The sequence below is a fragment of the Panthera tigris genome, chromosome C2 (assembly GCF_018350195.1).
Source record: "Panthera tigris isolate Pti1 chromosome C2, P.tigris_Pti1_mat1.1, whole genome shotgun sequence".
Classification (NCBI taxonomy): domain Eukaryota; kingdom Metazoa; phylum Chordata; class Mammalia; order Carnivora; family Felidae; genus Panthera; species Panthera tigris.
The window spans coordinates 4,165,982-4,193,411 of NC_056668.1; the positions used below are offsets into that span (position 1 = coordinate 4,165,982).

General features: G+C 59.0%; 1 protein-coding gene across 1 annotated transcript; it reads left to right on the top strand.

Annotated features, from left to right (window-relative positions):
* On the top strand, nt 1-27,430 carry RIPK4 (receptor interacting serine/threonine kinase 4). The gene is made up of 8 exons (XM_042999127.1): nt 1-216; nt 10,479-10,770; nt 16,913-17,061; nt 19,094-19,143; nt 21,389-21,547; nt 22,326-22,429; nt 23,870-24,131; nt 26,202-27,430. Exons 1-8 carry the CDS (start codon nt 35-37, stop codon nt 27,359-27,361), a joined length of 2,358 nt encoding a protein of 785 aa, XP_042855061.1. The 5' UTR covers nt 1-34; the 3' UTR covers nt 27,362-27,430.

The window sequence follows — 27,430 nt, forward strand, 5'->3', positions numbered from 1 at the left end:
CGCGGCGGCGCGGGGCGGCGGCGAGACGCGCGCGATGGAGGGCGAGAGCGGGAGCCCGTGGGCCCTGGGGCTGCTGCGCACCTTCGACGCGGGCGAGTTCGCCGGCTGGGAGAAGGTCGGCTCGGGCGGCTTCGGGCAGGTGTACAAGGTGCGCCATGTCCACTGGAAGACGTGGCTCGCCATCAAGTGCTCGCCCAGCCTGCACGTCGACGACAGGTCAGCGGCCCGGGCGGGGGCGCTGGGGCGGGCGACGCGGCCGGGCCTGGCTGCTGCGCGCCGCGGCGGGCGGGGGTCCGGGCGCTTGGATTCCGGGGTGGGGGGGGGGCTCCTCTCCACCTGGGTCGCCTCGGGAGCCCTCGGAGGGAAAGCGGTGTCCGCGCCGCTTGCCCGGCCCGAGGGACGCGGAGGCCGGGGCGGCGAGCTAGCTGCTCCGGGTCCCCGGCTGCGGCTCCCGCTTCGAGGGGCCGCGTTTGGTCGAAACGTTGCGAGGTGCCCGGTGGGGCCACCCCGGTGCTAGCGAGCTTCGCGTGAAGCCTCGGGTTTTCCGGGCTTTGGACCCGCGCCCCTCGGAGGCGCGTCCGGCCCGCCCGCGACCCGCCTGGGCGCTGCGGTCTGCGCCCGGCTTAGAAAAATTGCCGTGTGGGGATCTGGGCTTTGTGAGTTAGTTAGACTCCCTTCGACTTACTTAGTAATTTACGCTGGAGCACAAATTGGTATAAGACGGTAATTATTTCGGTCGGAAGCACTGGGCTTGGCTTGGCCGGGCTTCCGCAGCCACGGAACTCGGGCTTGGCCTTGGGGTCCGGCAGACGGCCCCGGGGGTGGGGGGCGGGGGGTTGCGCCCAGCGCTCCCTGACCTCGCGCTCTAGCTTTGGCTGACTTGATTTCCAGGCCGAGCCCCTGGTGGGGGGTGGGGGGAGGGCTTTACATTAACCCGCTTTGTGGTCGAGCCATAGCGCCCTCCTGCACCCCAGCGCCCCAGTCCAAGAACCTGCCTGTCCCGGCCTAACACGGGGACTCAGTTAACCACGATTGGAAAGGACGCGAAGCCACCCCTGTGAAACAGGGCCGGTGGATTGTAGTCTGTGCTTAATTTGGGGGGAAGGGGGTGGAGTTGGAGGGGGGGTGGGGGGGGAGAGGGTCTTGAGAAGCAGTTCTGGTTTTAATGCCGCCTTTTACGTTTGCATTGTAGTAGTTGATAGGTAAACTTAGTTGATATGTAAACTTCAGTGGACCGCACTTAAATTATGTGGTGAAAGTGTGCCTTCTAGGAGGAAGTTGGGTTTGTATTCCGTGCGGAGATTCCCCCTTAGGGAGTCCCTACCGAACACACAAAGGAAAACAGCTCCTGTGAAACCTCTCATAGCCTTTGCTGTCTCCAGCGCCTGGGTTTGAATCCTCGGCTGATTGAGCGATGGGGCCTCCAAACCCCAGCTTCTCGCTGGTGGTGACGTCCCCTCCCCGGGGCTGTTTGAGTCCCCAGGACTAAGGTAAACGGATTGCAGTGTTTTCTGCTGCAGCGTGAGGTACTAGGCCCCGCGCATTCGCTGCCCTCGTATTTTCATCCTGGCCTAGGAGATTGGGCAGGAGAGCTCTGGGTGACCTCTTGCCGTGAGCCTCAAACCCAGTGTTACTTGGAAACTGGCAGTAGAGTGGTGACAAGTGTCATAGAAACATCACAGAGGTGAGGGGCTGTGCAAGCCGTCCCTCCCCCTCTATGCCGTGGATCCTGGGAACTTCTCAGGCCGGGAGGGAGGGGCGCTGTGGTTATTTTGATGAAATCCGACCCGCGTTGAATACCAGCCAGCGGTCAGATCCTGAAAGGCGAGACCCTCGCCATAGCGACATTTTTATGCTCTGGGGACCTTGGTCTGACGGAGTCTTCTGGTCAAAGCGAGTTTTATTCACCAGCAACGTTTTTCACACGGGTTTCTTGGAGGAGCAAAGTAACCAAGGATGCACCCAGGCTGACTCCCCAGCCGGCACCCTCAGAATCTGTTATTTTCAGCCACCAGGCCCTTCTTTCTTGGGTGGCCCAGGAGGAGGTAGGGTTTCTCTACTTGACGCGGATCACTTAGGATATCGCATAGCCTGGTTGAAAAGTGTTTTGTCCTTTAACTGGAAGCCTTTCCTGCCCTGCCCGAGCCAGGCAGGTGGTGGCATGTTAGCGGGCGGCCCCGTGGAGGTCAGCATCGCCCAACAGGAAGAGAGTCACCTCTCGCACTTTGCCGGCCCGGTAGGGCAGGCCGGGGTTCTGTATTTGCAGCACTGGCTGATTTCTCTGCTTGAGACGACGGTTAACCCCCTGCTCTTTGTGTGTGAAGCCAGAAGTTAATGATTGACTGAATTCAGCTCCAGGTTCGGGGGTGGGGTGGGGGTGGGGGTGGGGTTGTGTTGTGCAGGAGGGGCTGGGTGCCTTGCACAGTCGCATCTAGACTTTGAAATGGTGGTTGTGCTGCCCCCCATCCCCACCCCGCAATGTGTTCCCTGAAGTGGAGTGGGGAACAGGGTTTTCTTGGGGTTCTGGGTGAAGCCTCCAGCCCTACTGCTGCCCTGGCCGCAGACTTTATCCACGACCCCCCCCCCCCCCCCCCAAGCAGGTGCCCCAGGCTCCTGGGAGCAGCAGGCTGCCTCAAGCCTGTGAGCACAGAGTTCTGTGCAGGGAAGATCAGGGGCCACCTTGAGGAAGGGGTGGGGGGGGAGGCAGGGGCCACCGAAGCACCTGCCATAGGAGCTTCCAAGGGGACCTTCTTGGAATTTCACAAGTGACACCCTACTGATCTGCGTTTCCCACTCCTTATGGGCATGGCTGGTGGCTTGGGGGAGACACGTGGCCTCCCTGGCTAACCCTGATGGGGGGGATCGTGAGCGCTAGGGTGAGGTCTAGGGCTGGGCAGGTTACCGTGTAGAGAGCACAAGTGACCCCAGAGGCCCCCGTCCTCCAGCCTCCCGCCCCTCCCTTGGGCTAAGACGAAGCCCTGAATAACAGAGTGCCTGGCCTGGGCGCCGGCCCGCAGCGAAGGCGCCATCCGCACTGGCTAGTCCGGACGAGCCCGAGCAAACCCCCAGTCTGCAACGGCAGAGCTGATGATCTGACAAGCCTGCTTCTTGTCAGTTTTAAAAATAGCAGTGTGGGAACCCTCGGAGGCTCCCTGGGAGCATCCCCGGCTTGGTGCTCGAGTAGGCCTGGCCTGGAGGCATCCGCTAACCGAGGATTAAACCATGTTTCCTGCTGCCTTCCCCAAAGCTGGTTCCCTCTAGGAGCTCTTCGGGGCTGGTCCCCCCTTCTCTCCTCCCACGGTGTGTTACTCCCCTGACGTCCAGAGACCGCCACCCTTTCGTCCCCTACTTTCTACTTTCCCCTTTTCTGCCGTCAGTGCTTCCGGAAAGGGAAGCCTCGTCCCTCCCTCACCATCGGCCCATCTTTGGAATTTCTGAGGGGAGGGGGGAGCCTCTGGCTTCTTAGAAACTGTCTTTTAGAAACGGTCTGTCTGATGATATTTCTGATATTTTCCCCTACCCCGATGCCCTCCCTGGGGTGGGAAAGACATGCTGAGACCTGTCCTAAATGAGGGAAAAAAAATTGGGTTAATCTAAGTGCTATTGAGAAAGTATTGGACAAATTGAACCCCAGCTTAGTCCTGTGAACGTCCAGAGGTTTTCCATCTCGGAGGTCCTGGGGGTGGGGGTGCTTTGTGCATTCCTGCCCGGAAACGGAATTAATAACCTTTCCCCAAATGGTGAAGAAAAGGAGCCTGTTTTGAAACGATTACAGAAGAGAAATGTGACACCAGTCCTGCCGAATTTGCCTAATTGCAGGGAGGACGTCACAGTGTTTAGGTTGCGCTAAGACTGATGTCTGTGGATCCAGGTGGCCTCGAACTCTGCTCCTAACGGCGAAGAAACGGGATTTGATGGTGTGGACCCGGACGGAGACGGAGCCTGAAGTTCCGTGGCTCTGGCGCCAACCGCACCGGGGACCCTCAGGTCCCCTAGTGGTGATAGTGCTCACAGTACTGGGTCAGTAGTTTCTTCTGTGTTGTCACCAACATGAGCCAGAAACACTGCTTGGAGGGAAAGTATATTTAAAATAAATAATTGCTGTTGACAAAACAAACAAACAAACAAACGAAAAACAGTCGGGGGGGGGGGGGCGCGGTTTGAGGGGCATGTTTCAGTCCTGACCCGGGCTCCCTACTAAGGCTTATTTCAGGCTCATTGAATTGCAGATGCCACCCGGGTTATCCACCTGGGCTGGGGGTGTAGCTTCCCTAAGCCTGTGGCTCTTGCTGGGGCGTAGGTGTGGGGGGGGGGGGGATTGTCCCCGGAGCAATTAAGGGAAAGCCAAGAGGTTGGGGACACTTGGATTTGGATTACTAGGGAGGGAACGGGGTGCAAAATGGTGCAGAGCCTTTTCAACAAAATCAGTGCTGGCGCTTGGGGGGCCCTGGGGAACCCCGCTCCCCAGGCCTGTGTGAAGGGTCTCCTTGTCCCCTGAGACCTCCCCGAGGCTGTCCTGGGACCCCCCCCCCCTTCCTTGCCCCAGGGAGGCGTGGTGATGGGCGGGATCTTCTCTGCTCTAAGGCATTCTTTTTTTTTTTTTTTTAAACGTTTATTTTTGAGACAGAGAGAGACAGAGCATGAACAGGGGAGGGTCAGAGAGAGAGGGAGACACAGAATTGGAAACAGGCTCCAGGCTCTGAGCTGTCAGCACAGAGCCCGACGCGGGGCTGGAACTCACGAACCGCGAGATCATGACCTGAGCTGAAGTCGGACGCTTAGCCGACTGAGCCACCCAGGCGCCCCTGCTCTAAGGCGTTCTGATAGAGTTGTCGGGAAAACATTTGTCCTTGGACACTGCCTGGTTTTCCTTGGTGAGAGGCCCTTACATGTGTGGTCAGTTGTCCTGCTTGACATTCTTCCAAAGAGGGTTCTTCGAACATTCAAGCTGTGATCAGCATTTGGGAGCAAACCAGCACCGCGGGGCCCTTTTTGATTTTTTTAAACTGAGGTGCATGGCCTCGTACAGTGGAAAGGGCCTGGGGCAGGGGGAGCAGTGAACTTGCTGAACTGGGGCAGCTGCCTGGGCGGAGGGGGGGTGGGGATCGGGGAGCGAGAGTGACTGATCTGCCAGCGACTGATCTGCCAGCGAGGCTCTTAAGGAGGCTCTTAAGGCGCTAATGAGCCCGACAATCAGAAGTCACCCTGGTTTATGTATTATGCCCTTTGGGCAAATGGAAGAAAACGCTTTATTTGCAGGGTAGCTCAGAGCCTGCATTTAATGAGAAGTTCGGCCTTGATGTAATTGACTTTGTTCCCAGAATACGTTTGTTATCAGTCAGGCTTGGGCGGAGGCTCATCTCCACCCAGATGGAGGGTGTCTCCAGCCCGAAGATGACCCTCGTTACTGTCCAGCCTGTAAATACCTGAGCCGTCGATCGGCTCCTCAAAACCTGCAGGCCAGGAGGACAGCCTCACGCGGGTTCACACTGCAAGGTCGGGGGGGAGGGTCTCTATTCATCCCCGGGGTTGGGGGGAGGGCAGGACGCAGGCCAGTGCCATGTGGGCACAGTGGCACCCAAGGACACACATGGGTCAGGGAGGGGTGGCCAGGCAGCCAGTTTAAAAGAAAAAAGCAACAGGAACAGACAAGTTAAAACACTGACTCTTTTTTCCCCCCAATATGAGCACATTTATTTTAATTTTTTTTGTATGTTTTTATTTTTGAGAGAGAGAGAGAGAGAGACAGAGTGTGAGCCGGGGAGGGGCAGAGAGAGAAGGAGGCACAGAATCCGAAGCAGGCTCCAGGCTCCAGGCTCCGAGCTGTCAGCACAGAGCCCGACGCGGGGCTGGAAGCCACAAACTGTGAGATCGTGACCTGAGCCGAAGTCGGACGCTCAACCGACTGAGCCACCCAGGCGTCCCCTATAACCGTGATTCTTAGCAAAATAGGGAGGAGAGGTAGCCCCTGGTACTAAGTCATGTTAGGAGTGGTAGTTGTCCTGGTTCAGTGTAATAAGCAGGTCTTCCGGGAGGAGGACGGAAGAGATGGGCCCAGGGATGCCGTTTTCTCTCTCTTTAGATGACGGGCTTTCTAACGATGCCTGCTGCTGACATCTAGCCTTTCCTGCGTTTAGACACCCGTGGAGACCAGGCACAGGGCGGGGGGTCTGCCTCTGTGTGGCCAGAGCCAGCCGAGCCCGGACCCAGAGGGGACGGAGCCACTCTCAGCCCGGCCCAGGGACCCCCACACGCAGCACTGCGCTCTTGTGGACGCTGTGCTTTCCATTAATTGGCCGTTTAACCAGAGAGCTAAGCAAGCAAGCCGTGCTGAACTCAGTTCTGTGTCATAGTGGTCTAATACTTCAATCCTGGTGTGTCCTAATGTGGCCCACTTGTTCCGAAGGCCAGTGGGGATTCTTTGCCTCCACGAGTGTGCCCAACACCGACTTCTCTCCCTTCTCCGGGATGCTTCCCCTCGCAGAGAGGAGGACCTGCCCGGTGACTCCTGGTAGAGATCGGGGTGCGGGGGGTGCCCTTGCTACCTCTCTCTCCTCCATACCCATCAGTCGTCAAGTCTCATTGATTCTCCTCCAAAATGTGCCCTGTGTCTGCCCCGTTCTCTCTCTCCGCCTGGAGCTGGGACGACCACCTTAGGCACAGGTGCTCAACGCAGGCAGAGCTTGGGTTGCTGCAGCCTCCGATGACCTGTAATCCCGGCTCCTCCTTGCCGGCGGGCCTTCCTCCCTGGCAAATGTTTTCACACACGTGTGGGAAGCCTGGCAGCATGCAGTCTCAGAGAGGAGGTCAAAGGAATAAGAAATGAATTTGTTTGGTGGGTACAGTGTTGGAACTCTGCATCAGACTAGCAAATGGGAGCAGGTGTGGGCGGGGAGGTCAGGAGCGGGTGCATCCAGGCTCCAGAAGAGCCCCTCTGGTGGGTTACGGGCAGGGCTGCTTGTGCCGGAACCGGCATTTCAGGGGGAGTCCCTGAGGCCACCCCAGCCTGCATTGGTGGTACGCAGATGCTGGGTCTGCTCGGTTCCCGGCTGCAGTAGGGCATGTCTGGCATGTGATTCTAGACTTTTCCTTCAGGAGTTTATTAGAAAGCATGTTCTCCAACACACGCCTGGCACCTGGCACCTGTTCTGCAGGGAAAACAGATGAACTTTTTTGTTTTTTCAGATTAAATATTTTTTTATTGGATACATTTGATGTGTAACATTGCGTAAATTTAAGGTGAATACTGTGTTACTTTGATGTGTGTGTGTGTATTGTGATATGGTTGCCACTGGAGTCGTATTTATCATATTACATACTTATTGTGTATGTTGAATAAACTGTATGTTTATGGCCATTTAGCCCTTGTTACAAGTTTATACCTTTAAACGCCATCAGTCTTATCTGCCCACCGTCTTGCCCCTGGTAACCACCATTTCTTCTCTTTTCTAGATTCCACATATAGGTGATATCAGTATGTTCTCTGGTGTATCTTGCTTAGCATGATGTGCTCAAGGTCTATCTGGTTGTTGCAAATGGCATGATAGCCTCCTTTTTTTTTTTTTTTTTTAATGTTTTATTTATTTTGAGAGAGGGCGAGAGTGCATGGGAGAGGGGCAGGGAGAGAGAGAGAACCCCAAGTAGACTCCACACTGACAGTGCAGAGCCCGACGCAGGGCCCGATCTCCCGAACCATGAGATCATGACCTGCGCTGAAATCAAGAGTTGGACGCTCAACCGACTGAGCCACCCAGGTGCCCCGTGGATATCCTCCTTTCTCATGGCTGAATAATAGTCCGTTATGTCTATGTGCCACACCTTGTTGGTTTTTTTTTCCTTTTAAATGGGCATTGATTGGGGTTGTTTCCACAGCTTGGCTGTCGCGATAAACATGGGCGTGCAGAGATCTTGCAGCAGTCTTGTTCTCACTGCCTTTGGGTATATCCCCAGAAGCAGAGTTACTGCATTGTATCGTAGTTCTGCTTTAACTTTCTTGAGGTGTGAGCTGATACGTCTTTGTGGTTTTGGTTCATGTTTCCCTGATGGTTAGTGATATTCAGAATCTTCTCACGTGCCTGTTGGCCACTGTGACATCCTTTTTGGACAAACGTCTGTTTCGTTCTTTGCCCGTTTTTAAATCCGATGTTTTCTTCTTTAATTAAGTCGTATTTGTTATCTATTTCGGATGTTAACGTCTTATCCAGTGTGTGGTTTGCAAAATTTTTCTCCCATGTTGTAGGCTGCCTTTTCATTTTGTTCCCTGTTTCCCTTGCTGTGCAGAAGCTTCTGGGTTTGATGGAGTTCCATTTGCTGATTTTTGCTTCTGCTGTTTGTGCTTTAGGTGTCGTGTCCAAAAGGTCATTGCCAAGATGGGTATTAATGAGCTTTTTCCAATGCTTTCTTCCAGTTTTATGGTATCAGGTCTTATTTTTAAGACTTTGATCCATTGTGAGTTAATTTTCGTGTGTGTTGTGAACTAGGGTCCCAAGTTCATCATCCTGCGTGTGTTTTTCCAGTTTTCCGGGCGCCATTTGTCGGGAAGACCAGCCTTTCCTTATTGGGTGTTCGTGGCTCCCTTGTTGAATATTAGTTGACCACAGAAGCAGACGAAAATTAAAATAAATGCTGAGAGTACCTAGTGGGCAATTCCAGACTGTAGTGGTTTAGTTTAAATTTGGCCGAGATGCACTTGGCTTTGTCTACATGCCGGGTTCTTAGACTTGGCACTGTTTGCATAGGAGGAGCTGGGTAATTCTTGGTCTTGGGAGCTGTCTTATGCATTGTGGGTTGTTAAGCAGCATCCCTGGCCTCTACCCACTGGATGCCGGCCATAGCCCCGAGTTGTGATACCCAAAATGTCCCAGACAGCGCTCGGTGTCCCCGGCGGGCAAAGCTGTCCCTCCACGAGAATCACTGGTCTACCCTCAGGGGTTCTCCCCCCGAGACACCCACTGTACAGCTTCTGGCCATATGCTCACATGAGGCTCCCAAATGCAGGGGCCGGATGGGGAGTCAGAGGGGCTGAGATCCCGTCGGGGCACCTGGTGTCCACGTGGGAACGGAGCCCAGCTCAGCCAGTTTTCGGGTTGCTTTCTGCCGTGTCGAGTTCTAACAGCCGCCGACCTAGATGGTGCATGGCCGAGCCCTGTCCTTATGCGATTCAGCCCCTTTTCCTGGATGGGCTCTGGGACTTTTGCCCCATGAGGCTAACACAGAGCAGGATACGGGGATTCTAATCTGAGTCCGTGGGCTGCACCCGGAAGTGACCTTAGACCCCGGGCTGGTGCACTTTCCATGGAGGGCCAGGGAGTAAACGTGTCGAGGTCTGCAGACTGCTGGTCTCTGCCTTGAGCGAGAAAGTGGCCACAGCCCACGTGGCGTGAATGGGTGAGACCGTCTTCCAGGAAGTTCTTTACAGAACCGGAGGCAGGCTGTGCGCGGTGGTTGGTGGTTTCTGAAAAGGTTAGGCATCGGATTATCACATGGCCCGAGTCACCCCGTTCCTGGGTGTGTGTGTAGCCCAGAATGCTGAAAGCGAGCGGGTGTTTGTGCACCTGTGCACACAGACACACGGCGTTATTCACGGCAGCCCAAGCGCCCATCAGCGGGCGACTGGATACGTAAAACGTGTTCGTGCAATGGAGCGTCATACAGCCGTGAAAAGGGGTGAGGTTTTGACACCTGCCACAACGCGGCTGAACCAGGATCACATTACGCTGAGGTGCTGAGCGAAGGAAGCCAGGCGCAGAAGGACAGATCCTGTGTGATTCCGCTTAGGTCAGGTGCGTGGAGTGGTTCACGGAGACAGGAAGTGGACGAGGGGTGGGCGGGGCCGGGAGGAAGGGGTTCCTGCGGAAAGGGTACAGGGTGTCTGCTGGGACCACGGACGAGGCTTGGGTGTCGGGCGTGTGTGCACGTGATGCCTGCGAACTGTACCCTTGGGAATGGTGAAAATGTGACTTACGTGTCTTTACCACGACTGAAAACGTGGTTGGAATAAAGGGGGCTCTCGGGCCGCAGCCTGTAGACCTGGCTTCACCGGCTGATGCCCCACAAGCACCAGTGTGGGGCCTGAAGGAGGGCCCACCGGGCCGGCTACGTGTTGAACTAGATGAGTTGGGTTCTTTGGACGGACACTTTGTTGCGGCTTCAGTCACATGGCATCGTGTGTCCCCTCAGCCCGGGAGGAGGGGTGGCAGCATCGGCCCCCCTGGCTCGGTGGCCCCGGGGTGCTGACTGCGCGTTCCCAGATGCTCATCGGGATGGGATGTCCGTCCTCCTCGCGTACGGTGACCCGCGATGCGCAGAAGCGTTTGAGTGGCCGTCGGGCCGATGGCCCCGGGACGTCCCGAGTGTGGTTCTGTGGCATCGCGGGGAGCCCCGTGTGCCCGGGTCACCTGCTCGGCCCGCGGACCTGGCGCCGCGTGTCGGGGCCTGGGCGAGCGCCTCCCACGTCTCACGTCTGCCAACTTTTCCAGGGAGCGCGTGGAGCTTCTGGAAGAAGCCAAGAAGATGGAGATGGCTAAGTTCCGCTACATCCTGCCCGTGTACGGCATATGCCGGGAGCCGGCCGGCCTGGTCATGGAGTACATGGAGACCGGCTCGCTGGAGAAGCTGCTGGCCTCCGAGCCGTTGCCGTGGGACCTGCGCTTCCGTATCGTCCACGAGACGGCCGTGGGCATGAACTTCCTGCACTGCATGTCCCCGCCTCTCCTCCACCTGGACCTCAAGCCCGCAAACATCTTGCTGGACGCCCACTACCATGTCAAGGTAGGACCCGCCCGGCTCCAGGCCCCAGGCGGCTGGAGGCGGGGGAAGGCTCTGAGTGGGGCCGGGGGAGGACATAAGGACTCAGCACCCCCAGGCTCCACGAAACGTATAGCTGGAAAATGGACCCTTACGCACACGGTTACCCCCCACCCCCGCGGATCCTGGAGCATGGGCCTAAATCCTGAGCACTCTGGAAGAAAAGAGCTCGTGGGTTTGTGGCTTCCGGTCTCACTGGACGTCTCGTGAAGGCCGGTTAGGGATCCGACCGGGGGGGGGGGGGCGGAGACCGCTGCACCCCCATCTGTGGTCTCAGGGATGGCGGCGGGGGGGCGTGGGGCGCTCCCTGGAACGAGGCTCCGGAGGGGCTCATCCTCTTCTCGTCGTGTGAGGCCTCTGAGGTCTGCTATCATTATTACTCTTTTTTGGTAAGTTTATAAAACACAGAGAAGTACGAGGGACGGTGGAACTAAATACCAGGTACCAGCCACCTGGGCCTGTAGCTAGTAACGCTGTCCGGTTTGTATTTCTTTGTCTCTCCTCTGTCCCGGGCTCTGTCGTTGCCACCAGGGGGGACGCAGGTCACGGGCCTTCCCTGCGTGGTTCAGGAGGCCCGGGGTCGTGCGCTGGCCCGCAGAATGCACTTGCCGCCTCCCTTCCCTGTGCCCGGCTTGTGAGCGAGTGAGAAGGACCCGCGAGCGGTGGCCTGAACCCTTTCCTGGGCCCTGCGGGAACCGGGAAGGGACTCGCCTGTATACTCTCCTGGCTGGTCACAGGGAGCTTGAAGGAGCCCCTCCCTTGCTGGTCTGAGGGGTAGGAGGGACCTGAGTTCAGTCCAGCCATGCCCGTGGGCTCTGTCTAGAAGGAGAGGTGGGACCAGGGGGCACAGGCACCCCACCTTTGTGGCGTACCTGGCCAGCCTGAGGCCGATGGGGAGACTCATGTCCACGTTGGACAGTGACTGCAGACTGTCCCTTGATTAGGAGTCGCTCCAAAATGAGATTGTCGCTGCCAGATGGACGAGCTCTCCTGGTTCGAATGGGTGCCACAGGGGTTCTGTCTTTGCTAGAGCCAAGTTTCTTTCCGGCTGGTGCACTGGCTTCCGGTGTGGAGCCTCTGCCCCCGCTGACATTCCAGGGTTTATCAAGGAGGGTGCTCCTGTGGGCACCAAGCGAAGGATGAGGCCTTTTTTTTTTTCTTTTCTTTTCTTTTTAAAGTTTATTTATTTTGAGAGAGAGTGCAAGTGGGGGAGGGGCAGAGACGGAGGGAGAGAGAATCCCAAGCAGGCTCCCCGCACCTGCCAGCACAGAGCCTGACGTGGGCTCGAACCCACAAACTGTGAGATCATGACCTGAGCTGAGACCGAGGGACGGATGCTTACCCGACTGCCGAGCCACCCAGTCGCCCCAAGAATGAAGCTTTTGATCTCAGGCTCGAATATACACGAGAACGAGGAAGCAGCGACAGACCTCTGTCGTGTGCCAGGGACCTCGCTGGCAGGAGGTACTCTGGACGGTGGCCTGGCCACCTGCCAGGCTGAGGCCCAGAGGGGTTAAACCATAACCAGGGTCTCCCGGGCTCTGGTCATCCAGCTGAGGCCACGGTCGGGTTCAGCGGTCTCTGGAGTCCTGCTGTCCCTCCCAGCCCGCTGCTGCATATGAGAGGTACCCAGCCTGCGGCCCGTGGGCATCACACGAGGGCGGAATAGGTGTCCTGGCAGTAGGTGTCCCACAGGCAGCCTGTGGGCTGGAGGAGGAGTTCCTTCCAGAACTCCGGCTGGGAGGGGGGGGTGTCACTGGGAGAGACCGGGTCTTCAGAGAGCATCGGCCTTTGCTGCTATCAGGAGTCGGGAGGGGGGCACAGGCAGAAGAGTCATGGAAAATTCTAGGTTGTGTAGGGGGAGGGGAAGCAGGAGGCCGAGTTAGATCAGGGTAGGGGTTCTGAAATGCTGTCGTGACGGAGGCCGCCGGGAAGGTGCTTGTCTTAGGCGGCTGTTGGGTGCGCGCGGGGCACGCAGACAGGTGTGTGCGTGGCTGTGTCCCTGAGACGCCTGCAGGGTCGGGCTGGTGCTTGGCCTGGCTGGCTTTTATCTCCACCGCTTGCTTTCCGCTCTCCCCTCCGCTCTTCAGCAGGTCATGTGGGATGCTTGGGGCATGTGAGTGTCCCTTAGGGGAGCAAGTGGCCCTCCTTGCGGGCACGGCCCCCGCCCCCAGCTCTGTCACCTGGTGGGTGGGGGTCACACCTCTGTGTTGCCATGAGCGGTCAAGGATGACCGAGTGCTGATGGCTCAGTGCCTGGCCCGTGGACGTGCTCGGTGGGGGTTGGGGCCGTCGGGGTTGGTGTTCCGTGGCCGTAGAGTCATTTTTTTGCACACCGTGGATGGTGGCTTCCGTCCAGGGAGCGTCTCCGGTGCCGGGTCCACCGTAGGCGCTCGATACTGGCTCAGTGGGGAGAGGAGTGCCGTCCTCTCTGTGACACGCTGGGGGCCTGCCTTCCTGGTCGGTCACTTCTGCTTTGGCTCTGAGCTCCCTCCGCTTGAACGCTCTTCTCTCCCTCTCCTTGTGAACACCTGACTCGGGAGCCCTGCTGCTTGCGAAGGTTTTAGTAAATGGTGAAGATTCCTTGAAGAGCTGAGTGGGTCCTAAGGAGCCTGGGGCGACCCAGGAGGGCGCTGATGGAAACCTTAGGACCCGCCTCGCTGACGCTGACGGCTGACATTGTCACTTCCGGGCGGGGCTCTGGGCCTCTGCACAGACCGGCCCCTTCCGCAGCTCCCTGCAAGGGCCAGGTGGAGCTGCGTTTCTGTGACCACGCTCAGCCCCAGACAAACAGATGACATATTTACGTAGCACATTTCTTCATTCCCAGAAATGCAGCGTGGAGGGTGCTGTTGGAGCTTTCCAGTCGGCCGGGAGCTCTGCAGTGATTGGCCGCCTGCTTTCTGCACACTTTATAAAACTTTAATCTGGAATCTTGAGATGAGATCATAAGTTGTGAGCTTGGCCAGTCCCCTTGTGCCCCTCCAGACACGGAGAGGATGATTAGAGCTGAAGGTTTCACAGCAACTGCCTACTTTGCTTGCAAAGTGTGTTACAGAGACTTAATGTTAAATTAATACTGAGGTTAATAGTAACTAAATGCAAATGGAGTGAACCCATTTCACGTTGAAAATGAAATAGCTTAGTTTATTGTTGATGTATTTAAAAATTTTTTTTTAAATGTTTATTTATTTTTGACAGAGAGAGAGAGAGAGACAGAGCATGAGCGGGGGAGGGGCAGAGAGAGAGGGAGACATAGAATCCGAAGCAGGCTCCTGGCTCCGAGCCATCAGCACAGAGCCCAACACGGGGCTTGAACCCACAGACCGCAAGGTCATGACCATGATGCTCAACCGACTGAGCCACCCGGGCGCCCCATATATATATATTTTTTAATAGTCTCCATACCCAATGTGGGGCTTGAACTCACAACCCTGAGATCAAGAATTGCATGTTCCACTACTGAGCCAGCTGGGTGCCTGCCGAAATAGCTCAGTTTAAAATCTCAGGCTACTTCTGGTCCAGTTTGCCCAGACCACATCCAGAGGGACCCTGAGGGCCCTGTTCTCCTGTGGTCTGAACGGCCTGTCTCTGTAGCCAGCACAGCCCTGATCGTGCCCTTCTTTGGTCTCGTCCAGCTGGGCCTGGAAGGAGAAGGGCCCATGTCCCCGGGACACCTGTGGGTGCCTGTGAGCACTGAGCTCCGAGCGGCCCTGAGACCTGTGCCGAATGTGAAGATGTATGAGCAGCTTGTAGGCCGTTTGCTGTATACTCTGCGTATCCTGGGATTGCCAGGGCCCTGAGGGTGGGAGAGGGCGGGGGGAGAACCCGGGGCGGGGGGAGGGTCAGCGGCCCTCAGAGACTTATTTCTGATGTGCATTTTGATGCCATTGTTTTTATGTCGAATTTATGCTTCTTTTCTTGAACCACGGATATTTTGAAGTGGCTGGCTCTCCCTGCAAACAGCAGAAACAAACAGAAATCTGTGAGCGGGGTAGGGGCATGGGGTGAGACCCTTGCACCCCAGTCGGGCTCCGTTTCTGAGATTAAAAGGTCAAAGCAGCTGAGAGTTTGAACTGAAACATTTGCTCTCACCGACTTGTTCGAGATTGCCACGTGTGGCCCTGTGTTGGCCCTGAGCTGCTTTGTGGGTCTGCAGGGGAGGTGATGACTGGGGGTATTTCTTGAAGGCCAGGCAATGACAGCAAGCAGCCAGGCGCCCAGAAATGCCCCGGCTGGCTCTGCTCACGTGGCCCCACGCCGTCCTGGTCACGGGAACAGAGGGCTGGGCCCAGTCCTGCAGGCTTTTCTCCACCAGCTACCTGCCGGCGGGGCCAGAGATCCCTTGAAGAACCGGGTCACCACTCGTAAATTCTCCCTGTGCTCAGTGATGACACCGGGCTGTGGGCTCACCCCGAGGGCACGGTGAGCCCAGCAGTGAAGCCTGACCGAGCCCCGTTTCCTATCACTTCATGGGTGCGTTTGAAGAGGGGCTCTGGAGGTCATCAGAAGGCTTCAGATTCACTCCTAAGCCTCGAAGGGGGATACAAAGGGGCAGTTTTCCTCGTGGATCCCGAGTCCCTTTATGCCAGTCAGTGTGACCTAATCCCACGCACACCTCGCTCCCGCCAGCTTCCAAGGGCTCGACTTACACAGGAGCTGGGGGAGGCTGGCGCCCCACAGGGAGTGTGCAATGGTGTTGTCGCCCTCACTGTGGGGTCCCGTGAGCTTTCCAGACGCCTTTGCCCTAAGGAGAAAAGGGGGTGGAGGTGTGGGGCCTGCACAGCGGTGGTCCAGGTGTGCCCTCAGGTGGGTGGGCTCCCGCAGGTGTATCACACCTTTTACTTTTTTTTTAATCTTTTTTTAATGTTTGTTTATTTTTGACAGAGACAAAGCATGAGCGGGGTAGGGTGGAGAGAGAGGGAGACACAGAATCGAAGCAGGCTCCAGGCTCCGAGCTGTCAGCACAGAGCCCGACACGGGGCTCAAACTCATAAACCGCGAACCATGACCTGAGCCGAAGTCGGACACCCAACCAACTGAGCCACCCAGGCGCCCCGTATCACACCTTTTATTTGGGGGCCTTGCATTTGGTGAAGGAGCCAGTGAGAACCTATTGGTCACAAATTGTTCCAGGTCCAGGCAGAGGGCAGAATGCCCCCTCCAGGCTGTGTGGTGTGCGTTTTGTTTGCTTTAAAGGGCATCTGGGGATGCCTGGGGAAGCATTTGGCTCAGGTCATGACCTCACAGCTCGTGGGTTCGAGCCCCGCATCGGGCTCTGTGCTGACAGCTCAGAGTCTGTGTCTCCCTCTCTCTCTGCCCCTCACCCACTCGCACACTGTCTAGCTCTCTCTCAAAAATAAATAAACATTAAAACATTCTTTTCGGGGTGCCTGGATGGCTCAGTTGGGTAAACGTCTGACTTCGGCTCAGGTCATGATCTCACGGTTCATGGGGTCGAGCCCCAAGTCAGGCTCTGTGCTGACAGCTCAGAGCTTGGAGCCCGGTTCGGATTCTGTGTCTCCCTCTCTCTCTGCCCCTCCCCTGCTACTGCTCTGTCTCTCTCTCAAAAGCAAATAAACGTTAACAACAACAAAAACAAATTTTAAAGGGCTTCTGAAGGCACATTTCCCTTCAAGGAACAGACTGCATCCTGCCCGTCTCCCCAGCAGGGCCCTTGCACAGCCGATGGCCTTAGGGCCAGGCCTTGCTTTTCGTGTGTTACCTGAAAACCTGACAACTCTGAGAGTCGCTTTCCCCTCTAGGCCGACTTGGGCTGTTCCCAGGGGCAGACGTGATGCTGTCGAAGATGCTAAACGTGCCTGAGTTCAGTCTCCCAGCGAGTCCCTTCCTTAGAGCGGAATCTGGTCCCTGTCCGTCCAGCCCCTAACAGCTGGGGCTTGTTTCTCCCAAGCCGGCCGTGCCTTCCTGTCCTCCCCGGAGGAGCACAGGACGTGGCTCTCGGGTGTGGATTCCCCACCGTGCCTGCACGGCCGCATCGGGGGACCGTGCCACACGTCCCCACAGAGGTGGGGATGGAGCCTCTTGCCTCCCTCGGCGAGGCCCCAGCGAAGCCCACTGAGCCTCGTCTGACTGCTGTGTTACAGATTTCCGATTTTGGGCTGGCCAAGTGCAACGGGCTGTCCCACTCCCATGACCTCAGCATGGACGGTCTGTTCGGCACCATCGCCTACCTCCCTCCAGAGCGCATCCGGGAGAAGAGCCGGCTCTTCGACACCAAGCACGACGTGTACAGGTGTGTGACAGGCGTACAGCAGGTGGGGGCAGGTGTGCGACGGCTGTGGGACAGGGTGGGACGGGTGTGCGTGGGGGCCCAAGCGGGGGCTCTGCACCTCAATTCCCAGAGGCCATCGGACGTGAGGTTGAGACCACGTGAAAGGGCTTGGGGTGTGTAGTTTGTCGGTCCACGTACCCCAGGTGTACAAGAGACCCTTGTCCCCTGCGAGTGCTGAGCCGAGGGTGGAGAATGTCATGGCTGGTGCCAGCTAGAGACAGTTCTGTGGCCAGCCCCCACACTGTAAACGCTCTAGTGTTTTTATGAAACGGGTTTTATAGCTCATCTGCTGGGGGAGCCTGCTGCTCGAAGTGATCTGTGTGTCTGTACGTGTGCGGATTTGTACTCCTGGAACCCAGTTCCCTCTGGCCCAGTGAGTGGCTTATGCTTCTCATGTCACTTACCTTTGACAGAGGAATGCAGACCCATCGGGGGCTGTTCGCAAACCAGCGTCGGTGGGGTTTATGTGCTTGAGAATAATCCCCAAGTCGTTGGCGCCTTCCTTTTTCCAAATTGCGAAGGTCTTACTCACTCAGGCCAGTCGGAGGAGAAGAGAGGAGGGAGCATGTGCCTAAGCCCCTCACTGTGGCTCTTGTCTCACGCGTGGTGACTGGGACCCTAAGCCCCAGAGCCCTGAGCTGTGCCTTCTTGACATGATTGGCATCCGGAGTCCTGGCAGACTGGTTTCACGGTGACCATTGGGTGCCTGCCTAGCTGGGCTCTGAGCTGTCTGTCCGCTGGCGAATGGCACGTCGGGGGCTAGTCACGGCTTGTAGAGTTTGGGGAGAACGAGGTTCTGTGTTTACTTTGGAGTTGAGAGCTTCAGCTCTTGGACTTGCAGACTTGCGTTCATTTTCAAAGGAGAATTCCCGCATCTCTGTCAGCAGCCGCTCTCAGCTCCGTGCAGGGTGGCAGCTGCAGGTTTGGACTCCTGGTTTTGTTTTTTTAAAAATTTTTAAAATAAAAAAAAAAAAAATTTGTTAGGTTGTGCTTTTTGGGGTATATTCAGAGTAGCTATATATACACGACATAGAGAGGGAAAATATACTTTCCAACAACCAAAAAAGGGCCCAGGACGGTGAGCCGGACCGCCCCCTGTGTTCTCCGTCTACTGTCTCCACAGCCTTCTGTGAAGTCTCAGTGAGCAGGCCGCTCGCCCCGCCCCCCCCCCACCGGGGCCGGAGTCGGCGTCTTGGTGCCCTGCACCTGCCACGAGATGGGGGTGACTTAGGCAGACACAGGCCCTTCTCCCCACGAGCTGATGTTCCAGCAACAGAGCGGTGGTCCTTTTCCTCCCCTCCCTCCCCCCTGCCACCCCCTGTCCCCACCCGCCCCATCCCGCCCGTGCTGTCTGAGCTGGAAGCCCAGCTGGTGTGGTCGTGTCTGTGGTGTCACATCCGAGCTGCCATCGTGATGCGCTCCACAGTATGGGCGCCCGTGTAAAGCATCCATGGAAAATATCTTAGTGTCCTTTCCCCCTCCCCCTCCCCCCTGTCCTTTCCCCCTCCCCCTGTCCTTTCCCCCTCCCCCCTGTCCTTTCCCCCTCCCCCTCTCCTTTCCCCCTCCCCCTCTCCTTTCCCCCTCCCCCTCTCCTTTCCCCCTCCCCCTCTCCTTTCCCCCTCCCCCTCTCCTTTCCCCCTCCCCCTCTCCTTTCCCCCTCCCCCTCTCCTTTCCCCCTCCCCTCTCCTTTCCCCCTCCCCTCTCCTTTCCCCCTCCCCTCTCCTTTCCCCCTCCCCTCTCCTTTCCCCCTCCCCTCTCCTTTCCCCCTCCCCTCTCCTTTCCCCCTCCCCTCTCCTTTCCCCCTCCCCTCTCCTTTCCCCCTCCCCCTCTCCTTTCCCCCTCCCCCTCTCCCTCTCCCTGTCTCTCTCTCTCTCTCTCTGTTTCCTTTGAAGACTCTGGAGTGGTCTTCCTCAAGCTAGTTGCTGTTGGGAGAGCTTTTGACTTTGTTTGAGGGTCCTGCTCACAGATACTAACCGGCCGATTTTCCCTGCAGCTTTGCCATTGTGATCTGGGGTGTGCTCACGCAGAAGAAACCATTCGCAGGTGAGTGGGCTTGTCTTTGGGGAAAGTGCATCCCTCTGTCCGGGGACACGGGAGGGCGCTCTCCGTGGTCCTGTTTGAGCTGTGCCTGCGGTCCGCGTTCCCACAGGGGGTGGTGCGGGAGTTGCTCTGGGCCACGAAGCTGGTGGGGCCATCCTGTGGGGCAGCGGGGACACTGCTCTGTGCTGCCCAGCGTGTCCTCCTGGAGCCCCGCGGCCTCTCTGCATGCAGACAAGCAGTCTTGCGGCATAATTCACATTTCAGCAAAGGCTGCAATCTGAAGGGGTCTGTTCAGGGGATTTCTTTATTTAGGTGCCAGCTCATTCGTGTGTGTGTGTGTGTGTGTGTGTGTGAGTGTGTGTGTGTGATGTAATGCACGTGACATAAAATCCATCCTTTCATCCGTTTAGTGTATAATATGGTGACATCGAGTACGTTAGCTGCTGTTCTGCCTGTAGCACCAGAACGTTCTCATCCCCGCAAAGGGAAACCCCGTGCCCATCCAGCCCATCCCCCCCGCCCCCCGAGAACCACCTGCTTGCTTTCTCTGTGGATTTGCCAGCTGCGCTTATTTCCAGCTGATTCTGTTTTTGGATTTATAAACATATGGTAAAATACATACAAAATTTACCATCTTACCCAGTTTTAAACATGCACTTCAGTGGCAGGAAGCACCTTCACACTGCTGTGCAGCCCGTCTCCAGAACAGTTGAGTGGATTTTGCACAAACGTGTACACCCGGGTCACCTCCCTTCCCCTCGAGGGCTGTGACATTTCTTTCCCTTCAGGCAGCCACTGTTCTGGGGTCTGTCTTCCCGGCGCCGATACCTTGACTTGTTATAAAAATCGAGCGCTTCTTCAGCCTCGTCATTTTCCTCCACGGGCGCGTGGGTTATTCACGCTCTTTTGTGGTTTGACCAAAAATATCCAAAAACGCAGAGCAGACTCAACGCGGGGGCCTCGGGTCTGGGAGCCGGTGCGGGTTGGTGTCTGTTGTCTGTCCATCTGTCTCCCTGACTCCTCCCCCTCCGTGGAGGCCGTGGTCCGGATCCGTGCTGGTGTGGCAGTGTCCGCTCTGACCCCAGACTGTCCCACAGACACGACACCCAAGGCGGGTACGGGATACAAACGTCGGGAGCCAGGGCCCATGTGTTTTACTGCCTGGGACGTGGGGAGTTCAAGGCAGAGAAGCAAAAGGTGTTTCTTGATCTTCTCCCATATGTTTGGCAGCAGAAAACGCCGCGGGCGTTGCTTTCCCATCATTCGGAGGGCCTCCAGGGATCTGGAAGCCAGTGTGCTGGAAATAGCGCGTAGATACCCACAATAGCTGTTGCACAAGATTTAACGGGAAGGCGGGACACGGCATCGCACCAGGAGCCTGGCAGGCGCCGGTGACTTGGGGCCAATTTTCCACGCCTGCTGACATGCGTGTGGTGCCCCTGCAGGGCTCCCTGGCCGTGGGCGTGCTGGGAACTGTGGGGTCTGGGGCGGGGAGGGGGTGGGGCTGGGCTGCTGGGAACAAGGAACTCGGAGTCCAGCTTGATGGACGTTGTGGTTTTGGGCTGAGCAGAGAGAAAAGTCTGGCCCGCTGAAGGTCACCTTGGGCCCCTTGGTCTGTGACCAAGGTTTGGGTGATAGGAACGAGTTTGTTGTGCTTATAAAGGTCGGAGCAGAGGGCAGGAGGAGCCCCACATTATGACTTGCAGGAGGAGAGGCCCCCTGTTTATACAGCCCAGGTCTGAGCGTGCTCTGAGGGGGCAGGCGTCGCGGGACACCATCGCTGTGGCTGGCTCCCTGCACGGGGCACCCGGGGCCTGCGTTTCGGTGTAGAGATCAGAATTTCGGAAGGCTCTTGCGTCATCACAGGGCGATACGGGTTCGCTTGGAGGCTGGCCCACGTGACTTCGTGATTTTTAAGTGTTGCCTCCCTTTGGTGCGCGCGCGGGCTGCTTTGGAACATGTCTCGTCTGATACTTTCTCCTCTGAACCCTGGTCGCCTTGGAGTCTGATGCCCAGAAAGATGTGCCCTGTGATACAACGCACAGGCTCTGTTGGGTGCCTCGCAGGGAGTCTCTGCGGCCTGGAAACGGGAGAACAGACGTGCTCCGTAAGGATCAGGACCAGAGGGAGCCGTGGGCTTTGCGAAGGAAGTGGCTGCCACCGGCCCCACGCTCCTTTCCTCCTGAAGGCGCGGAGCACGGCCCCCAGCCCCGCGGAGCCGCCCTGACCGGGTGCCTTCCCTTTGCAGATGAGAAGAACATCCTGCGCATCATGGTGAAGGTGGTGAAGGGCCACCGCCCCGAGCTGCCGCCCGTGTGCAGAGCCCGGCCGCGGGCCTGTGGGAACCTCGTGCGCCTCATGCAGAGGTGCTGGCACGGGGAGCCGCGAGAGCGGCCCACCTTCCAGGGTGAGTCCGGGGGGCCCCCGGGGCTCGCGGCGCGATCGCTCTGCCGTGGCACGGGAGCTGGGGTCGATGAGCAGGCCCCGGTCGGGGAGGCCGTGCAGATAGGCGCAGCGGGGCGGGCCCTGCCTGGACGGGTTGGCCGCTCGCCTGTGGTCCCCCAGCACGCGGGGTCGGGGTGGGGCGGTCACTGCCGGTCGGCCGCCCCAGCTGCAGCCCGGTGGAGCCGTGCTCGGTGCTACGGGTTCGGACCAGGGGTACATCTGCAGGGGACGGAGGAGACCGCTCACCTGCGGCTTTCTCTGCATTTCTTTTGGGGTCTTGCCCCCGCCCCCGCCTTGAATGGGTGCGTCCTTGGGTTAGCAGAGTGACTTCAATAAAATGGGAAGTGATTGTAGCGTTGAAAGCACGTGGGGGGAAGCGATAGAGTGTCCCCTGCCGGGTGCCGGCCACCCTGGCCAGTGTGGGGACACGGTCTGGTGGCTCTTGCAGACGGGGCTCCCCCTGGGGAGGGCTTCTTTGGGAAACCGGGACACCGTGATTCCTCCTTGGCACCTGGCACGACCCCGCCAGGTCGCAAACGGTAGGCCCCCCGCGTGGCCCCCACGGAGGTTCCGGGGGGGATAACCTGGGAGCTCTGCCCAGCCGGCAGCCTGGGCAGCTGCATTACCGACCGGTCCCCTGGGGTGCGGCCTCTTCTGTACCCGCCCGAGTCGCACTTGTAAGCCGCGAATGTGGAAGTCATTGTCCAAGTGACATGCCCTTTTCCGTTTTCTCCCAAAAGAAATTACGTCTGAAACCGAGGACCTGTGTGAGAAACCCGATGGTGATGTGAAGGAGACAGCTCAAGATCTGGACGCGAAGCAGCCCCTAGAACCCAAGAGCCCGGTAATGGGGACCTTCCCGGAGGTGTCATTTGCAGGGGGGGGTCTCGTGTTTTCACCCTCGAGTCCTCCCTTTCTGCACATTCCCCTGCTGCCTGGACCGGCCCCTTGGGTCACCCGGCGGGCGGAGCCCTGTCCCGTGCGAGCAGCCACAGGGTCCTGTGTTCAGGAGCCGGTGGCAGGTCGCGTGGCCGGCTCTGGTGGCCCCAGGCTCCTTTCCCGCCCAGCCCCATCCTGTCCCCACCTCCTGTCTGCGGTTAAGAGCGAACGGTGTGGGCCCGCATTTGACCTCGAGGAGCTGCTGGTTGGATGCTCTTTGAACCAGGGGAACAGAAGGGCCGTGTGGGCCCTGTTGCAGGGAGGGGGGTTCTGGGCTCCTGTGGTCTGGCTGTCTCCGCGCCCCTGACTTGGAAACCTGGCCACTTTGTCACCGCCGCTCGTAAACGGTTACTGCCGGGGGCACCCACATAGGTCACGTGAGGTGTGATGAGAGACCCCGAGGCTACGGGTAACTCAGTGTCCGTAGCGGACTCGCAAAGGGAGGCCTGACGAACTTCCTAACGTGCTGTGTGGCGGGAGGCCACTCACCCCAGGCATCCGCGTGAGGCCGGGAGATGAGTCCACGCTTGAGGTGTGCCCACAGTCTGAGCATCAAGGGGCGTGTGCGTGAGGAGGGGGAGCAAAGGTGTCTGGGGGAGGCGGCCTGCCCACCGACAAGGGAGAGCAAGGCACCCGGTTCGCGGGTGCGACTTGGGGCACGGAGCCACCAAGTCCAAGCGGATGGCAGTTCCCAAGGAGAGGGGGGACCGGGGACAAGTGGGCGTGAGTCCTGAAGAGTCGTGAGTCACCCTCGGGTTTAATCGCACTCCAGAGACCTACCTTTCTGGAAGCCCGTCAGGGAGACCCTTGCAAAGGCCCCGTTGGTACGTGTTGGATTGGGGCGCACCGGTGACGCTGTGGCTGGGCCCGTCCCTGCGCCTGCCCCCACGCGGTCCCCCAGCCGGACTCAGGCGGTGCGGAGGGAGGGGCGCAGGCGTGCAGGGACCCCCAGCCCCGGTCCCATCTCCTCCCTCCGCTGCTTGCTGGTGCTGACCTGCCAGGTGGGCGCGGCCGGCATTCAGGTGTCACATTCTCCCAGCGCGGTCACGGTCCACCCGTCGTCCAGGTGGCACTGCGCGTACGCCACTGTGGTGACAGGCTGGGGGCCACGCCGCCGGGCTTCCTGTTTTCATGGAGCCGTCTCTCCCCGCCTCTCCCCAGAGCGGTGCCTCTCTGCCTGGCGGGCCCGGCGCGGTGTCCCTGGGCTCCCCTGCGTCTGCGTGTGGCGGGACGGCCTGAGCGCCCTGTGTGGCTGTCTGGGGACCGAGCGTCCCCTCGCCCTCCGCCGTCCCCGCCTCTGTCCTCCTGGCTGGGTCTCACCCAACTCCCTCTGCCTGGTTCGCAGAAGCCCGTGTGCTCGCCTCTCAAGCGGGCCTCCGCCCCGACCTTCGACAGCAACTACAGCCTCTCCGAGCTCCTGTCCCAGCTGGACTCGGGCACCTCGCAGACCCTCGCGGGCCCGGAGGAGCTCAGCCGCAGCTGCTCCGAATCCAGGCTGCAGTCGGCCAGCAGCAGCAAGAGGCTCTCGGGGGTGTCCTCTGTCGACTCTGCCTTCTCCTCCAGAGGGTCGCTGTCCTTGTCTTTCGAGCGGGAGCCTTCCACGGGCGGTAAGCGAGGACGCCGTATCCTGGGAAATCGTGAGCCTGGCTAAGGGGCCGTAGGAGCCCGCGAGCAGCTCAGAGAAGCAGGCATCCAGCTTCCAGACCCAGTTCTTTACTTTCTGCCTCCCGTAGCTAATCGGCCTAGGGAGTCAGCGGCACAGCTGGCTCACCAGGCCCATATCTGGAGGTGGGTGCTGGCCGAGCGGCCGGCCGAGTGGCTCCGGGGGCATCACTTAAGCGTAAGGGGGACGGGCCAGGCCGCCAGCTCTCACCTGTGCCGACACCAGGTGTAGGGGCTGGCGTCAGGTTTGCGGACTGAGAACCCTGACCTGTATCGAGGGAGTCCAGATGATTCTAACCCCACGCCCTGCAGATCTCTCCCGTGTAGAGGCCAGCCCCGTACCCCCTTTCTCTGATACCCCTTTACTTTCTTGTCTGTGAGCTCTCTGCTTGTTTCAGCCGTGCATTGTGATGGCTGAGTTGTCCCTGGACGTTATGACACCTTGGTCCCGTCTGTATTCTCCCTGTTGGCGTGGGGTTCTTCTCAGTTAGGTGACCTTATCTGTTTATGTTGATTTCGATGGGTTTTCCTCTTGGAAGGGGACTTTTCTGTGCCCCTGCCCTAAATGCCGGACCCCGGGTCCTGGGTTGGAACCCGGCCACTTTGTCACCACCACTCGTAAACGGTTACCGCCGGGGGCACCCACATAGGTCACATGAGGTGTGATGAGAGACCCCGAGGTGTGATGAGAGACCCCGAGGCTACGGCCCTACACTGTAGCTCCCTTGCTGCCCCCGGGGAGGCTAAGATGTCCTGTCCTGCCCTCTGAGTGTGCAGCCCCGTGAGGAAAACACGGGTTTTCATGCTCAGGGTGACAACGGTATAGGGGGGCCAAGTGCCCCAGGGTCGTGGAAAGAACACGGACCCCAGCAGGAGGGGCAGTTTGTTTTTCCTGGCAGATCAGGGAACTCCTTCTGGAAGGAAGTGCTTTTCCTGGATGCACTGAGCCTCCTGGGATTTTCAGAGTGGAATATTTGGGGCAAAAGAGGGCATTTGGGGTTGAGAAAACACCTTACGAAGACACAGGGGTGGGCAAGGCCCAGCTGGGCGGCTTGACTGGAGGTAAGCGGTGGGTGATGGGGTTGCACAGGAAGGAAATACCCCGTCTCTGGGAGAGAAGTATGCTATACGACTCTCTCTGGGTCTGATACTCTCAAATGGTATCTTCGTGCTCACGCGCGGTCGGTTCCCGTAAAGACACAGATGTCGTCTGGGTGGCTTGTGTCTTCTCGAATTCCACCCTATACCCCCACCCTCCCGTGCAAGTCCCCTTGAGAACGTTTCATGTGAGGGAGGGGCGGGCCTTCTTTCACGCAAATCGGAGGCCAGACACCGTGGTGGGAGTTTTACGTTAAATAGAGGTGAGGCTGCATGTGGAGGCTGGGGCGGGGAGCAGCCAGTGGCCCTGGGAGGGTGTCCCTGCTGTGGGAACTGTCAGCTCTCAAGTGGACTGGGACGCCTCCCTGGTCTGTGCCTTTCATTCTGTTTCCTTTTTTTAAAAAATGTTTATTTTACTTTTGAGAGCGAGAAAGACAGCGCGCGAACAGGGGAGGGATGGGCGGGGGGAGACAGAATCCGAAGCAGGCTCCAGGCTCCCGGCTGTCAGCACAGAGCCTGATGCGGGGCTCGAACTCACGAACCGTGAGATCGTGACCTGAGCCAAAGGGGGACGCTCAAACGACCGAGCCACCCAGGCGCCCCATTTTTATTTTCTTAACGAAGCAACGTTAGCCATCACCGCCATTTTCTGAGCACAGACGGGCCGAGTTCTGCGCCCTTATCCGATGACGACCCTACGGGACAGCTAGAATGACTTTGCGAGTTCGCGGGAGCCCCTTGGCCTGCCCGAGGTCTTCCCCCTGCACCGGAAATCTAATTACACGGCGGGGGAGACTCCTGAGTGGTTTCGGGCACGCGGCGACCCGGAGGCCGCTGGGGAGGCGCGGGCCGCGTTAGGGCGCCCGCCAGGCCTTGGGAGCGGCCCGCAGCCCGAACCTCGTATCTCTCTCCCCCAGATCTCGGCACGACAGACGTCCAGAAGAAGAAGCTCGTGGATGCCATCGTGAACGGGGACACCAGCAGGCTGATGAAGATCCTCCAGCCCCAGGACGTCGACCTGGTCGTGGACGGCGGCTCCAGCCTGCTGCACGTGGCCGTGGAGGCCGGGCAGGAGGAGTGCGTCAAGTGGCTGCTGCTCAATAACGCCAACCCCAACCTGACCAACCGGAAGGGCTCCACCCCCCTCCACGTGGCCGTGGAGAAGAGGGTGCGGGGCGTCGTGGAGCTCCTGCTGGCCCGCAAGATCAGCGTCAACGCCGCGGACGAGGACCGCTGGACGGCCCTGCACTTTGCGGCCCAGAACGGGGACGAGTTCAGCACGCGGCTGCTGCTGGACAAGAGCGCCTCCGCGAACGAGGCGGACTGCGAGGGCCGCACCCCCATGCACGTGGCCTGCCAGCACGGCCAGGAGAGCATCGTGCGGATCCTGCTCCGCCGGGGCGGCGACGTGGGGCTGCGGGGCAAGGACGCCTGGGGGCCGCTGCACTACGCCGCCTGGCAGGGCCACCTGCCCGTCGTCAGGCTGCTGGCCAAGCAGCCGGGCGTGAGCGTGGACGCGCAGACGCTGGACGGGAGGACGCCGCTGCACCTGGCCGCCCAGCGGGGGCACTACCGCGTGGCCCGCGTGCTCATCGACCTGCGCTCGGACGTCAACGTCTGCAACCTGCTCTCGCAGACGCCCCTGCACGTGGCCGCGGAGACGGGGCACACGAGCACCGCCAGGCTGCTGCTGCACCGGGGCGCCAGCAAGGAGGCGGTGACCGCCGAGGGCTGCACCGCCTTGCACCTGGCGTCGCGGAACGGGCACCTGGCGACCGTCAGGCTGCTGGTGGAGGAGAAGGCCGACGTGCTGGCCCGGGGGCCCCGGGGCCAGACGGCCCTGCACCTGGCCGCCGCCGGCGGGCACGCGGAGGTGGTGGAGGAGCTGGCCAGTGCCGACGCGCTCGACCTGGCCGACGCGCAGGGGCTCAGCGCGCTGCACCTGGCCGCCCGGGGCCGGCACGCCAAGACGGTGGAGACGCTGCTTCGACACGGGGCCCACGTCAACCTGCAGAGCCTCAAGTTCCAGGGCGGCCCCGTCCCCGACGCCGCGCTGCTCCGGCGGAGCAAGACCTAGCCTGGGGACCCCGTGCGGGGTCCCTGGCCCGTCGCGTTCCGCCGCGGGGACAGAGTGACGCCGGGCCGG